Source organism: Ogataea haglerorum (assembly GCF_019207285.1).
Source record: "Ogataea haglerorum isolate 81-453-3 chromosome Unknown 81-453-3_NODE_9_length_481884_cov_97.824832, whole genome shotgun sequence".
Taxonomy (NCBI): domain Eukaryota; kingdom Fungi; phylum Ascomycota; class Pichiomycetes; order Pichiales; family Pichiaceae; genus Ogataea; species Ogataea haglerorum.
In genome coordinates this window covers 419,650-433,628 of record NW_025065159.1, presented here as the reverse complement: position 1 = coordinate 433,628, position 13,979 = coordinate 419,650, and the positions used below count along the sequence as shown (strand labels likewise).

Genomic DNA, 13,979 nt, shown 5'->3' with positions numbered 1-13,979 from the left:
CTCAACGTTTACTCGTCGTCGTTATTGCAGCCCACAACGCCCCAGCTGACCCCAGTCACCGCGTGCAGTCTGTCTAGGATGTCGTGAATTGGCGTCAACAGGCCGAACTCCTTGTTTTCGCCGTCGTACGAGTGCAGCATCCCGATGACTCCCAGCCCGGTTTCTGGGGTCGCAGACATGAGGTTTCCGAGGAGGGTGGTGAACATTGACCTCCTGCCGGCGGTCGGGGCACGCAGATTCGACAACTTCGTCAGAATGAACGCTCCCGAGTCCCCGCCGGCCGCGAATTGTTTTTTGGACCCTGCAATAACGAACTCCGACGTCCTGAGTGTTCCGTCCGACCAGTAGATCATTTTCTGGCCGTTCAGACGGCCGTCTGTGTAGCCTGTAGTGGCCCCGACCTTGAACACTTCCAGCCCGGCGTGCTTAAGCGTCGAGAAATCTTTTGAGTTTTCCAAGTCGACCGTCTCCTTGACGGACAAATTGGAGAACATGAGAGACGGATCGTGTTTGTTGAGCTCCAGGTCCTCTCCAAGGAAATTGACAAACTTCTTGGTGTGGTCACAGATCTTCACAATGGCAATATCGGAGAGTTTATCGTCCACCACCAGCCGCTCTCCCCAGATCAGCTGGCCGAAAGATTGTGGCGGCAGGTTGCGCTTGACGACCTTCTTTTTGATCCGCACCTCGCTCTCCGGGTAGGTTTCGTCGAGTTGTCTAATTGCCGCGTCGTATGCCTGGTACTCCTCGGAGTGCGGCTCGTATTTTAGTCTTTCGCTGGCAAGAGCGTTTTTGTACAAATTGATCAGCACGGGAGACGGAACAGACACATATGGATAATTCTCGCCCGCGTTGATGGTCTCGTTCAGTATCACGTGTGCGCAGGTGAGGCCAAACAGCGAATTGGCGTATTTTTGAAGCCGCACGTTCTGGTTGTTTTTCGGGATCTTGGGGTACAGATAGCCAGCGAGCGTGCCTGACAATTTGAGCGAGCTGTTGCAAGCGATGGGCATGGAAATCGGGACGTAACCTGCGTCCGGGTCTAGCGTGCGGAACGGAGCATGGAAGGTGGACGCGGCAGGCTTTATTTCATTTTTCTGGGCGACAAAGTGCAGGTCGGCTGTGCTCGTACAGAAATAGCGAATAATTTCAGTGTGCTCATTTGTGAGCGTCGGAAAGCCAAACACAAACGTGACAACGCTGAGATTTTCGTGGACGAAGCCACGCAAGACTGGCGCAATGAAAGAGCCGTCCTGGTCTGAAAGGAGATGGTCCTTGGATTTCTTCACGAGAAGCTGCATCATGCGGCTTATTTTTTGTTCGCTCTCCAACGGCTTCGACGAGCTGCCAACTGGGAAGTTTTGGGGAGCCATCAGCGCGACATAGTTCTCCAGCTCCCGTGGCAGTTTCTCGACTGTTTTCAGCTGGACCAGAAGGTCATGTAGATTTTTGAGTACCAGGGCTTTCGAGTTGTCGTACACCTCTATCACGAGCAAATTGTCCACGAGAAAAAGAACGTTTTTGATGAGTTGCGCAAGACCAGGAGACGAGGCTGTTGAGAAGTGATTTGGCGGCAGAAACACCAGAGAGTTGTGTTTGGCAATCGAGGCGGTGGTTTGCTTGATGCTCTCGCTTATTTCGATGGAGGCCTTTGTCAAATTGAGCACCGACTGCGAAACCCGCATCAAAGTGTTGGAAACGGTTTGTGCCAGTGTTCGCAACTGTTTTTCCAGCGCGCCCTCCAACAAGTCAAGGTCTATTTCTAAGACTTGAGCTGGCGAAGTCGTATTTCGAGGGGTGCTCCCGGCTTCCTTCGGCCGCCGAAGAGACGCCACGGTACCGACCTCCTCCGTTTCGTCATCAAACTCTTCCTCGTCGAGCACTCGCAGAGGTTTTCCTATGGATGTAAATGTGGGTTGCTTCTGGGCGCCGTGCGAGCTCTGCTGTGAGGAAGATCTCGTGGAGACGGTGTTTTTCGAGCTGAACAGCGAATTTGTGTTGGAGTTGAAGGAGTACTGGAAAGTCTTCGTGTCGTCAAAGTTGAGAGACTCCGAGTCGCTCAGTTTCTTGGACGATGCCGCTGAGCCACCCGAATGGACACTAGCGTCGTCGTCGTCGTCTTTGCGTCTGAATAATTTCAACGGCATCCGCAGCTAAAAAAGCGTGATTAGTTATTTTGCACAAAAAAAATAGCACGGAAAAAAAAAAACTGCTAAATGAGTCTGACATCCAAACGGCATGCCTCGTTCTTTGGCAATTTGGGAGACAATATCTCGAAAATAGTGCCAAAACCACATCGGTTTTTCAAGGTGACCAAGCCATTTGGCTTTGAAAAGCCCCCAGTGCACCTGAGAGATCTACCACGAAAGAAATGGCTTACGAAGGAAAACCTCAATGTGCCCAAGCGAATCTGGGATTTCTACTTCGACGGAATCACAAGACGAACGCGAGTCGACAAGATCCAGAAAGAGTTGGCATACGGAGGGATGTACGATTTCCATGTGTACATGAAGACGAAGGGTCGGCTATTTGAGGCTCCTGTTTCCTTTTTCAAGAGAGACAAGTCGCTTTTCTTCCCTAATTTCCTGGCTAGAACGCTGAGCGAGCGCAACGTCGAGCTGATGGATGTGCTCAAACAGGCCAAGGTGACGGTGCTCAAGGTGTACTCTGCCGACTCTGGCAAAGAGATGGTAGCCGACTATTTCAAGATCCCCAACTCGGACGATAGCTACTTGTCCAAGACTGGCATCGACGAATTCCACAAATCGTTTCCACAATCGCAAATCGTGGAGCTGTTACTGAGCGAGAAATGGTCGAACCACTTCGTCCACACATACGTGACTCCACGCAAGCTCAGGGCCGAGATCCCGGAGTCGCAGCACGACAAATTCTTAGTTGCGCTCCGAGACGCCGTTTTGTCGCGCGAGGACCGCGAAAAACTGCTAATGACAAACACATACGCCGGATACGTGTATCTGATCGACGACTCGTTCCGGATCCGCTGGGTTGGGTGCGGCCAGCCCGATGAGAAAGAGGTCCAGGGGCTATGGAAGGCACTCAAAGGACTGGAGCGAGAGACTGGGCGCAAATTGGTCAAAACTAGATAATCGCTGCATGTAATTAAAAGACTGTAATTCCCCCGACTTTCCGTCCATGGGCCATATATCCTCGGCATATTGCAAGTCTGCAGTCAACCTGGACGGAATAAAAAACGTCTGCACCATGCTACGAAGGCACCTGGCAAGGCTTCCCAGCACGCTCAGAGGAGTCATTTCAGAATGGTGAAGAGTGCTGCTGCTGTCGCCGGAGTATCTGCTTGTCAAGCCCCACCTGCCAAAGTATTTCATTGCTCATGATTCCATTACTAGACGGAACTTCAGGCACACAAGTGCTCTTATTGATTTGCAACATCGCTCGTGATCACCTCGCCGGCCATGACGTGAGCTGAGTTCTGCGATTCCCCCAGCTTGGACGTGCCTTTCTCTTTGTACGTGGATACGGCAGGGATGTTGGCCTTGATGCGCGTGACATTTGTGCCGTACGCACGTGGCTCGAGACGGATAAGTGTGTGCAAGGGAATCGACATCCACGGCGACTTTTCCTGCGGAGAATTCATGAAATAGGCATAGATACATCTCAACACGGCCTGGTGCGTGATCACAAGAACGTTCTCCTGGTTTTCCAGCTCCATGATGATAGGCTCCAGCCGCTGGATCACATCTCTGTAGGATTCTCCTCCCCGGTATCGGTACTCGAACTTGTTTTCGTCGCGCGCCGCAAAATCCTCAGGGAATCTCTGAGCGATCTCCTCGTACGTCAGGCCATCACACGATCCAGCGTCAAGCTCATCCAGCGCTTTCCACTGTTTCTTCGGGTTTGGCAGAAACTGCGCTGTTTGCTGCGTTCGCCTCAAAGTCGAGGTCCAGACCTCGAGCTTGTCGTGGTTGGGAACATATTTTTCCACCATGTCTTTCAGCTTCCGAGCGTACTTCATTCCCCGTTCACTCAGGTCTGCGTCGCCTCCTATCTTACCCTCAAGGTTGTACTGCGACTCGCCGTGGCGCGAGAGCCATATGTAGCGCGGTTTGATGTGCAGGTTCATGATATAGTACGCGATTCTGCTCTCCAGGTAGCTCTCGATCTTGTTGATGATGATCTGCGAGTTGACGTTGATCAGCTTGATGAAGCTGAGCTCTTTTTCGTCCTCGAGGTCCATAGGCTCGTAGTGTGTCTCGTAGTACTTGATTTTCGTGAGGATGTCCTCCAATGCATAGCCGGGCGGCTTTCCGGAATAATCTGGGGAGGTCGAGTTGATGTCCAAAATATTCGACTTGACGATCGCCTCGTCGTCGCAGAAGCTTTCTAGAAACAGTGGCTCCACCCTGTTGCTTCTCAGGATCTGCGCGACCGTTGCTCGTTTCTGCTTGGTGACGTTGGAGCCGTCTAGAATAGCTACACATCCGTCCTCCTCATTCATCCACTTGATGACGTCCTTGATCGCATCAATGTTGGCTTGATCACGGATCACCTTGCTTTCTTCGTTGTCTGGATGGAAAAAGTCCGCAGAAGGCTGTTCTCTGTACTCCTCGCGACGGTAGGAAGAGACGTTGAACACCCTTGTCTTGATGGATAGCCAGGACAAGTACCGCACAATCTTGTGCGAAATAAACGACTTGCCACGAGCAGGCAGGCCGACCATCACCACGCACACACGCAGGTTGCCAACGTGCGAAACAGTGTAGAGGGGCATTGTAGAGGGAAAAGGAGAGAGCCGAAAATAAATGAATGGCCAAAAAATATCACCTACAAGACAATTATTGTTTTCAGGTCATAGTGCTTAGGATTTAGGTTTGAGGGCTGCTGGCTGCTTGTTTCTGTTGAATCATGACTACTCAGCTGCTGGATGTGCTCTGTGACTTGAAAGTCGGACCGAAAGACGATGATTCCTGGCTCGATCCAACTACCAAGACATCCACTCCCCCACCTCCGGTGTCTGAAGAGGCTGTTCTTGCTGACATCAAGAAAACATATCTTTCTCCCACGAATGAGCTGCCATGGGATCTGCTCGATAAGTTCCAACAAGTGCCGGAGGTTAATGCGCAGGACAGAGAACGGTTCTACCGTTCCATGCTGAGGATTCCTCCAACTCTCAAAAGAACTACGGTCCGCTTCCAGCGCAGCGGTCTTGAGGGGTCCATTGTTTCCTACAAGGAGACTTTTGACCGCACTATTTTGGAGTCTGGCAACTCTGCCGTGACGTCGCTGTCTGTCAAACGAAAGTTTGGTGGTAATGACGTTGCGATCAAAGGAAACTCTGGCTTTTTGCCCTTCCAGCCTGGAGGACTGACCGCCAACGAGGAGCCCAAAGACTCGACGAAATTTCTTCACAGAGACGAAAACGGACTGCTGGACATTCCGCAGGGCTTGAGTCGCGGCTTGGCACTGAAGGACAACGTGCACACAGATCTGACAGAGCTGGAACAAAAGCAGGCGGGCGACGAGCCGGATGGGGCACAATACCAAGAGCCTGAGGTTATTCAAGAAGCAGACGTGGAAGACGAGATTTCAAAATTCATTCCTGCCAGTATGCTCACCAGACCGTCGAAAAGAAAGCCTGCTCTTCCACCGAAACGCGAGTGGGCCCACGTGGTGGATGTGAACCATGCAATTCCTAATTTTGACGAACTTGTGCCCAATCCAGCGCGGACATGGCCTTTTGAGCTGGATACTTTCCAGAAAGAGGCCGTCTACCATCTCGAAAAAAACGACTCTGTCTTTGTGGCCGCGCATACTTCGGCCGGTAAGACTGTGGTAGCTGAGTACGCTATTGCGTTGGCAAACAGGAACATGACCAAAACAATTTACACGTCGCCGATCAAGGCACTGAGTAACCAAAAGTTCAGGGACTTCAAAGAAAGTTTCGACGACATCGATGTGGGAGTGATCACCGGTGATGTTCAAATCAATCCCGAGGCGAGCTGCCTGATTATGACCACCGAAATTCTGCGCTCCATGCTTTATAGAGGCGCAGATGTGATTAGAGATGTGGAGTTTGTCATTTTCGACGAGGTGCACTATGTCAACGATATCGAAAGAGGTGTCGTTTGGGAAGAAGTCATCATTATGCTTCCCGAACATATTAAGGTGGTGTTACTCTCTGCCACCGTTCCAAATACCTACGAATTTGCTTCTTGGGTCGGACGTACCAGACAAAAAGACATCTACGTTATCTCGACTTCGAAGCGGCCTGTGCCGTTGGAGATATTTGTGTGGGCCAAGGACGACATATTCAAGCTCATTGATGCCAACGGCTCCTTCCAGCAGAAGAATTTCAGACTACACGAGGACAAGCTTCTCAAAAAGAAGGATGCTGCGGAGAGTAATGCCAAGGGGAAGGCTGGGGCTATTGTGCGCGGCGGAGCACGAGGCGGTGCGAGAGGCGGCGGCCGTGGAGGAGCCCGTGGAGGCTCAACTATGTCCGGAAAGATGTTCAAAAGAGACGGCCCAAACAAGAACTCGTGGCACAATCTGGTGACGTTCTTGCAAAAGAAAGACTTGATGCCAGCAGTCATTTTTGTCTTCTCCAAGAAACGTTGTGAAGAATACGCTGACACCTTGCGGGGAGTGAACTTCTGTAATGCTAAAGAGGCGTCACAGATCCATATGTTCATTGACAAAGCCGTTTCCAGGCTTAAGAAGGAAGACCGAGAGCTGCCTCAAATACTGAAAGTGCGTGAAATGCTTTCTCGGGGTATTGCTGTTCATCACGGTGGTCTTTTGCCTATCGTGAAAGAGATCATTGAGATCTTGTTTTCCAAGACTCTCATCAAGGTCCTTTTTGCAACAGAGACTTTTGCCATGGGACTCAACCTCCCTACAAGAACCGTTGTTTTCAGCGAACTGCGCAAGCACGACGGAACAGGATATAGAAATCTGCTGCCTGGTGAATTTACGCAAATGTCTGGCCGTGCTGGTCGTCGTGGACTGGATAGCACGGGTACCGTGATTGTGATGGCTTACAACCAACCACTGGAGGAATTTGCGTTCAAGGAGGTGACAATGGGCACTGCTACGAAGTTGTCCTCAAAATTCAGACTCACGTACAATATGATTTTGAACTTACTTCGTATAGAGGCCTTGAGAGTGGAAGAGATGATCAAGAGATCTTTCGGGGAGAATACGACTCAATCGCTGTTGCCTGAGCACGAGGTCGAGATTGCCAAGCTTGAAAAGCAGCTCAAGGATTTGAAAAAGCAAAACATCTCTGAGGAAGATAGCGCTAAACTTAACCTGTTCTACAATACGATGGAGGAAATGAAAGAGCAATATGGTGATCTTGTCCAGGAGAGTATGAAGTTGCTGTACTACCAAAAGAGGCTCAAGGTCGGTCGTCTTGTTGTTTACCGCGACCGTGACACAAACCAGTCTTATCCTGCTGTGACGGCTAGATGGAGCAATGGTGACGACAAAATTACCCTTTTGACCTTGGACATCCAGCAAAGCTCTAAAAACCAGTTCAATTGCGTCTATACTACCAATTTTGGCCAGCCTTATGTGGCAAAGTTCTTCAGCAAGTGGAAAGCGGGCTCTAATTTCAGGTTCATCGATGTTCCTCTTAGTGACATCGAGTTTGTTGGTGCATACTCCGTGCGGTCTTATATCAATGGTATAATCAACAAGGACGCTAAGAGCATTAGTGACTTCAAGGCGGAGGTGGGCCAGCTTCTGCGATACCAGCGTAAGTGGGGTGAGCTGGACTGGACTGCGTTCCAGAATCCAAATATGATCGAGATCCTGACCCGCATCGATGAGCTGCGGGACACGGTGATGAACTGTTTTGCAGACGAAAAGTTTGACTCGCTTGTCGAAGCAGAGTATCCAGCTTTCATGAACCGCAAGAACATCGAGAAACGCATAGAATATCTGAAAAGTCTGATGAGCGAGGAGAACCTCGAGCTTTTGCCAGACTACGAGCAACGTTTGCAAGTGTTGAAGCAGCTCGACTTTGTTAATGACCAGCTGACGGTCACGCTAAAAGGACGTGTTGCTTGTGAAATCAATTTCGGTTTCGAATTGATTGTCACCGAACTAGTTTTCGAGAACATCTTGGGAACTTTTACCAGCGAGGAGATAGTCGCTCTGCTTTCATGCTTTGTTTATGACGGTAAGCATGGAAACGACGAGGGCCCGGCTCCTCTGTGCACGCCACGTCTCGAAAGTGGAAAAGACAAGATTGTGGAAATCGTGGAGCAGGTGATGAAAGTGTCCAACGAAAACAAGATCATATTGACAGCAGAAGAAGAGCAGTTCCTTGAAAACAACAGGTTTGGTCTGGTGAACGTCGTATACGAATGGGCCAGAGGACAGTCGTTCAAGGAAATCATGGAACTGAGCAACGACGAAAACGAGGCGGAAGGAACTATCGTGAGAGTCATCACCAGATTAGATGAAGTGTGTCGCGTGGTGATGAATTGTGCGCTTATCGTGGGTGACTCTGAACTACATATGAAAATGGGCGAGGCTCAAGAAAAGATCAAGCGAGACATTGTTTTCTGTGCTTCGTTGTATTTATAGATAGAACATTAGGTACGTAAAATTACACTTTTCACTTTCTTTTCAGACTGCGTGGCTTCGTGACTCCTGCAGGCCGCACCGTCTTGGCCCCGTCCAGCGTCTTGAGTGGCTTGACCGATCCTTTACCCTTGTTTAGTCGCAGAGCAGGCTTCGTACTCGCCAAATTAGGACCTGCCTCGACCACGACCGACACAACTGTTTCTCCGCGCAAAATCACCAATCCCAGTAACCGCTTTTCTTCACTTATGCCCGATTCGTCCACATCAACAGCCTTTTGCTCCCGAAGCTGTTTTTGAGAGCGCTTTGTCAGTCTAAACTCCTCTGCATCTGCTAGAACTAAATTCATATGCGAATCAAAAGATAAAAGCGTTCCAGTGAACTGCGAAGTGTCCAGTGTGGTTACCCGCACACGGAAGTTTATGAGGTTCGCCTAGAGTTAGTAGCTGAGCTGATTCTACTTACCAATTTAGGCTTCTTGGGCAGTTGTCCAATGGCCATGATATGTATATATTTCTAACTCTTTTTTCTTGATTATGTCAGCTTGAGCTCATATTTTTCTGTCGCAAAAGTAAAACCAAAACAAAACATAAAAGTAAACAAAACGTTCTTTACATCGTTTCTCCAAAGAAATATAAATAGCGCTGAAACCGGCTTTGTTCGCGTCTATCATGTCTGAGTACCATTTGGAATCGTCGGTTCCGAGGAAAAGACAGTCCTTCTCAACCAATTTTAGTCAGCAGCCAACAGGCCAGTACTTTAATGGAACAACAAACATCCTCTCCGCCTTGGATACGAATATCCCATCAGCCTCCTCTATCAAACGCAAAAGGCTTAGTCTGCTTCCTAAGAATGTCAACATTGGAGCTCCAAGATTGCTGAACCAACCCAGTGCTCAGAAGAGACAAAGCTCGTTTGGTCTCTCGCAGCACGCTCCGAGTGTGCAAGACCTAGTGCAAAGATCCATCACCAGAACAGGAATCCCTGCTCCCGGAAGCGTAAACAGACGCAGGTCTCTGGCTCAGCATCAGCTTCCTCCATCTTCCAATGGCAGGCTGTTTGAGAACTCCGTGGTGAATACTCCGGGTGCCAATTACATGACGCCAACTCAACCCAGAGACCCCCGACCATTGCGGGATCGCAATTTCCAACTCAAGATGCAACAGGAATTGTATGCATTTCTATCCACCAACAAGTTTGACATAGAGATGAAACATCCCTTGACCAACAAGACTTTGAAAAACCCCACACAAAAAGACTTTGTGCTTATGTTCCAGTGGCTTTACAAGAAGATCGATCCTGGGTACAAGTTTCTTCGTTCCATTGAGCAAGAAGTGTACTCTCTGTTGAAGTTTTTGGAGTATCCATACTTGGACACCATAAACAAATCACAGATTAGTGCAGTGGGTGGCTCTAATTGGCATATTTTTTTGGGTATGCTCTACTGGATGCGTCAACTTGTCGGTGAAAGCTTTGATCTTGATAGTGTTGAGCTGGACAATTTCCAAGAAGCGCAAAATTTGCCTCAGAACAACTCGTTCCTGTACGATGATTCCATTAATGACTCTGTTGTGATGAAAGAGCAGGATCTCGTTGATAAACTTTTCACGAAGTATGCTCTGAAATCCTACAAATCGTATATGTCTACTGGTGGCTCGAACTTTGACTCGTATTTCAAAGAGATGGAAAAGGAATATCATGAATTTTTGAAGGAGGTCGCTCAGAGATTACATTCCATCGAGGAGGAAAACAACGAGCTTAACATTAAGGTTGAAAGTCTTTCAACACAAGAGGAAAAAATGCGTGCTAATCACGAAAAGTCAAGGTTGTTAGAGCTTGACGTGTCACGGTACCAAGCGTTCATTGATGCACAGATGCAAAAGAAACTGAAATGGCCTACCACTATCATGAAGATCGAAAAAGATATTGAATCAATCAAGGAGAAGCTTGCGAAGTCTGAAGAGGCCAAATCCCAGATTCTGTCAAATCTCAGTTCCAAAAACTTCACTGTTCAGGCCATAGAAATGATGCATAGAGAGCGCGCCCAACTGGCAAAAGATATCGATTCCGTGGTGGACAAGAGTAATTCGGTTCAAAAGACTGTCAACGAGAAATTTTCAAGTTTAAGAAAAGCTTATGAAGGATTAGAAAAGCTCATCGACTCATACAATTCTTACATATATAACCTGCTCCATTCAATCACGTTTAAAGAATTGCCGCAGATAACCATCACCGGATTTACGGAGGAAGTGATAAATGATGATTCGAAACTTGGCAGGAAGCCAGATGAGATCATTCCGCAACTCAAGGAACTCAATATTAGAACTAACCTCACCGTGTTGAAATACGATCTAGTGGAAGCTCACCGTAAAAACCAGGACACCCTGATCAAATTACATGAACAGCTTGATAACCAACAGCAGGAGCTCACGGCCAAAGAGTATGCAATCCACGACTTGGAGTCTGAGCTCGCCAGCTTTCAAGCTATCGACAAAGACACCAAAGAACAACTGGAATACGAGCTCTCGACCAAGGACGCAGAAGTGGAGGCCGATCAAAGCACAATCCGAAATCTACAAAAGAGGATGCTGGCCGACCGTAAGGCGGTGGAAGCCAGACACTTCAAGGCCAAGGCAGAGCTTGACAAGTTTAAGAGCGATTTGAAGTATCAATACTTTTCATTTTTCCATAGAATCGGAGATTGTATGAACCAAACTCTAAACTTCAAGAACGATATCACCGCAAGCTTGGAATCGATGAACACCAAGATCGTGAACGAGTACCAAGAGCACATAGAACTCAGCAAACTCAAATACGTGTGAATTAATAAGATGTATATTAGCGAAAATGGTGATCCACTATTGATTCTGCTTCCTTCTCTTGTTCTTTTTGTAGTAGTTCCTCTGGAAGAAGGGGTGATGGGAAACTTCCTTGGCCTTGCTCTTGGAATATTCAACGTAAGCCATGTCTTCACCTCCGGCCAGACCGGCCAGCGATCCTTGGTTCTTCACTGCCTTGGAGGTGTTCTTCAGTTTTTTGGAGACTCCATTTCCGACAAGGTTCTCGGAATCTTCACCCAACTCAATGCCTGCCACGTCTTCATTCTTCAGCAGCACCTCCTGAAGAAGTTCACGGCGTTCCTTGGCCGTCGAGTACGCGAGGTTCGGCAAGTTCTCCATTCCGTGAAGATGCGTGATAATTTTGAACGCGTAACCCTGGTCAACCAAGAACGCCTGCCTTTTGGTAGAGTAATACATTTCCTGAGTGTCTTTCGAAACAAGACTGTAAAAGAATGCGTTGAAACCTTCGTCGTTTCTCCGTTTAGCTCGCAAAATTCTGCCCAATCGCTGGGCCTCCTGTCTTCTGGAACCGTAGTGAGACGAGATTTGGATCAGGCACGTCGCTTCGGGCAGGTCAATAGACGTGTCTCCAACTTTCGACAAGAAAATCGTGTTGACCTGGTCGTTGTACTGAAAGTTCTGTAAAATGTTCATTCTCTCTTGTTGCGGCGTGGAGCCGTAAATGAATGGTTTTCCAAGCTTGAGTGCGTATTCCTGCAAAGCGTAGACATTATCTGAAAAGACAATAATTTTGTCTCCTCGTTTCTCGTGGTAATGGATCAGGAACTGGCAAGCCTGGAACTTCGTAGGGTTCATGATGTAAAGAAGCATTCTTTTGCGCGCACTTTCTCTCAGATACTCTTGATAGAACTCTGATGTCATTGGACACCAAACTTCCGCGCACTGGACGTTAGCAATGTGTCCTTTTTGCGAGAGCTCCATCCAGTTAGCCTCATAGAGCTTTGGACCAATGAGGAAATTCAAATCCGAAATCTTCTCATCCTCACGGACCAGCGTTGCCGTGAGACCCAATTTTGCATGCGCAGCAATGGTCGTGACGACTCTCCGGAACATGGCAGCGGGAACGACGTGCACCTCGTCCAGAATGATGAATCCCCATTCACGTGACGTGAGGAAGTCCATAACTTTTTGGGCGTCGTAAGAACGGTTTCTGGTATTGGCGACCATGGAGTACGTCGAAACCACTAGCCCGGCATCCCCCGAAAACATCTCTTTATTTTCAGACGTGAACACAGCAACGTTCTCGGGCTGAATCGTGCACCATTGCAGGAATTGCTGTCTCCACTGCATCACGGAAACAGAGGATGTACAGAGCACAATAACGGACTTACGGATCGTACAGGCAGCCGTGATTCCCACCAGCGTCTTTCCAGCTCCACAGGGAAGCACAATGATTCCAGACCTTGCACGTCCGTTACCAAACATTTTGCTCAGCGACTTCTCCTGGTAAGGTCTGATTTGAGTAGATGGTTTGAGGTCAATCTCCAGATCTGGGTTTTGGGTATCGTTTCTAAAATCATACTCTTCCAGCATCGGGTAGTCAATCTCCTGACACCGTTTTTTGACGATTTCGACAGACTCGTGTGCAATCTCAAACGAGTGCACCGTATCGTCGTCTTCTTCTTCGCCTGCGTCGCCGATCACTGTAGCAAATATATTTTCCAGGTTTTCGTCCTGGGTACCGTCTTCGGCTGCAAGCGGCGTCTCCTCTGCCTTGATCTGCTTGTCCTTTTTTTCCTGCTCTCGTTTCTTGCTTTCCTCTGTTCCTGGAATCACCAGGTCGCCCTTCTGCGCGGGCTTGGTGATCACCAAACCATCACTCATCGTCACGGTCGTCTCGCTGCTTTGTATTCGCAATTTTCCGATCACCTCGTCTTTCAGAAGCATCTGCAAAATATCGGCCTGCGGACTTTCCACAAAATACCTGTTGTGCTTCAACACCAGCTTCACCTTACCGTACGAGACCGTGGCCTGTTTGATGAAGTTGACAACAGAGGACGCCAGCGGCACCTTTGACAATCGGCTCAAAACAGAAATGATGTCATCTGTCTCGAGTCCGACGGAAACTGCCGCATAGAGCGAATGCGTGGTAATTCTGTACTCGTGGATGAAGCTTGGACGACTCACGGGCTCGGCAATGGTCACCAAAAAATCCTGCGCCTGTTCTGAAAGAGGTGACAGCCCTTCCAAGAAGATTTTGCCGTCGAGCGGACTGATCCATATAGGTCTGGCCGCATGATCTGGTTTCAGCTTCAAGTACGAAAAATCTGCCTTTCCAAAGACAGCAGAAACAGAATCGGGCACAAAGTCTGGCGGCCGCGCCATGGAGATAGTCACAAGCTCGGAGTCGTTGAATTTAGTGTCCTTCGCTGTCTTCTCGATTTTGCGTATTGCCTCCTTAGCGTCATTTGCCTTCTGTTCCAGTTGCAAGCTCCTCTTCTTCGACCGTGCAGCTTGTTTGCTCAACTCGTAGTCCGAGTCGGACGAGTACGAGTCATCCGAATCGAATATATCGTCCTCGTCATAGATCTCAGACTCGGTTGCCAT

General features: G+C 48.7%; 7 protein-coding genes across 7 annotated transcripts; 3 read left to right on the top strand and 4 right to left on the bottom strand.

The window, feature by feature from the left end:
• Positions 1–8: 8 nt before the first annotated feature.
• KL911_003575 (uncharacterized protein) lies at positions 9–2,147 on the bottom strand (the record flags this gene model as incomplete). The annotated part of the gene is made up of 1 exon (XM_043198770.1): positions 9–2,147. One exon carries the CDS (start codon positions 2,145–2,147, stop codon positions 9–11), a length of 2,139 nt encoding a protein of 712 aa, XP_043053906.1.
• A 69-nt stretch (positions 2,148–2,216) lies between these two features.
• Positions 2,217–3,107, top strand: KL911_003574 (uncharacterized protein; the record flags this gene model as incomplete). Its single annotated transcript, XM_043198769.1, has 1 exon — positions 2,217–3,107. The coding sequence occupies one exon, from the start codon at positions 2,217–2,219 to the stop codon at positions 3,105–3,107; it is 891 nt and encodes a 296-aa protein (XP_043053905.1).
• Positions 3,108–3,394: 287 nt separating this feature from the next.
• On the bottom strand, positions 3,395–4,750 carry KL911_003573 (uncharacterized protein; the record flags this gene model as incomplete). Its single annotated transcript, XM_043198768.1, has 1 exon — positions 3,395–4,750. The coding sequence occupies one exon, from the start codon at positions 4,748–4,750 to the stop codon at positions 3,395–3,397; it is 1,356 nt and encodes a 451-aa protein (XP_043053904.1).
• A 134-nt stretch (positions 4,751–4,884) lies between these two features.
• KL911_003572 (uncharacterized protein) lies at positions 4,885–8,574 on the top strand (the record flags this gene model as incomplete). Its single annotated transcript, XM_043198767.1, has 1 exon — positions 4,885–8,574. One exon carries the CDS (start codon positions 4,885–4,887, stop codon positions 8,572–8,574), a length of 3,690 nt encoding a protein of 1,229 aa, XP_043053903.1.
• Positions 8,575–8,605: 31 nt separating this feature from the next.
• On the bottom strand, positions 8,606–9,072 carry KL911_003571 (uncharacterized protein; the record flags this gene model as incomplete). Its single annotated transcript, XM_043198766.1, has 2 exons — positions 8,606–8,904; positions 9,033–9,072. 2 exons carry the CDS (start codon positions 9,070–9,072, stop codon positions 8,606–8,608), a joined length of 339 nt encoding a protein of 112 aa, XP_043053902.1.
• A 170-nt stretch (positions 9,073–9,242) lies between these two features.
• KL911_003570 (uncharacterized protein) lies at positions 9,243–11,393 on the top strand (the record flags this gene model as incomplete). Its single annotated transcript, XM_043198765.1, has 1 exon — positions 9,243–11,393. The coding sequence occupies one exon, from the start codon at positions 9,243–9,245 to the stop codon at positions 11,391–11,393; it is 2,151 nt and encodes a 716-aa protein (XP_043053901.1).
• A 36-nt stretch (positions 11,394–11,429) lies between these two features.
• Positions 11,430–13,979, bottom strand: KL911_003569 (uncharacterized protein; the record flags this gene model as incomplete). The annotated part of the gene is made up of 1 exon (XM_043198763.1): positions 11,430–13,979. One exon carries the CDS (start codon positions 13,977–13,979, stop codon positions 11,430–11,432), a length of 2,550 nt encoding a protein of 849 aa, XP_043053900.1.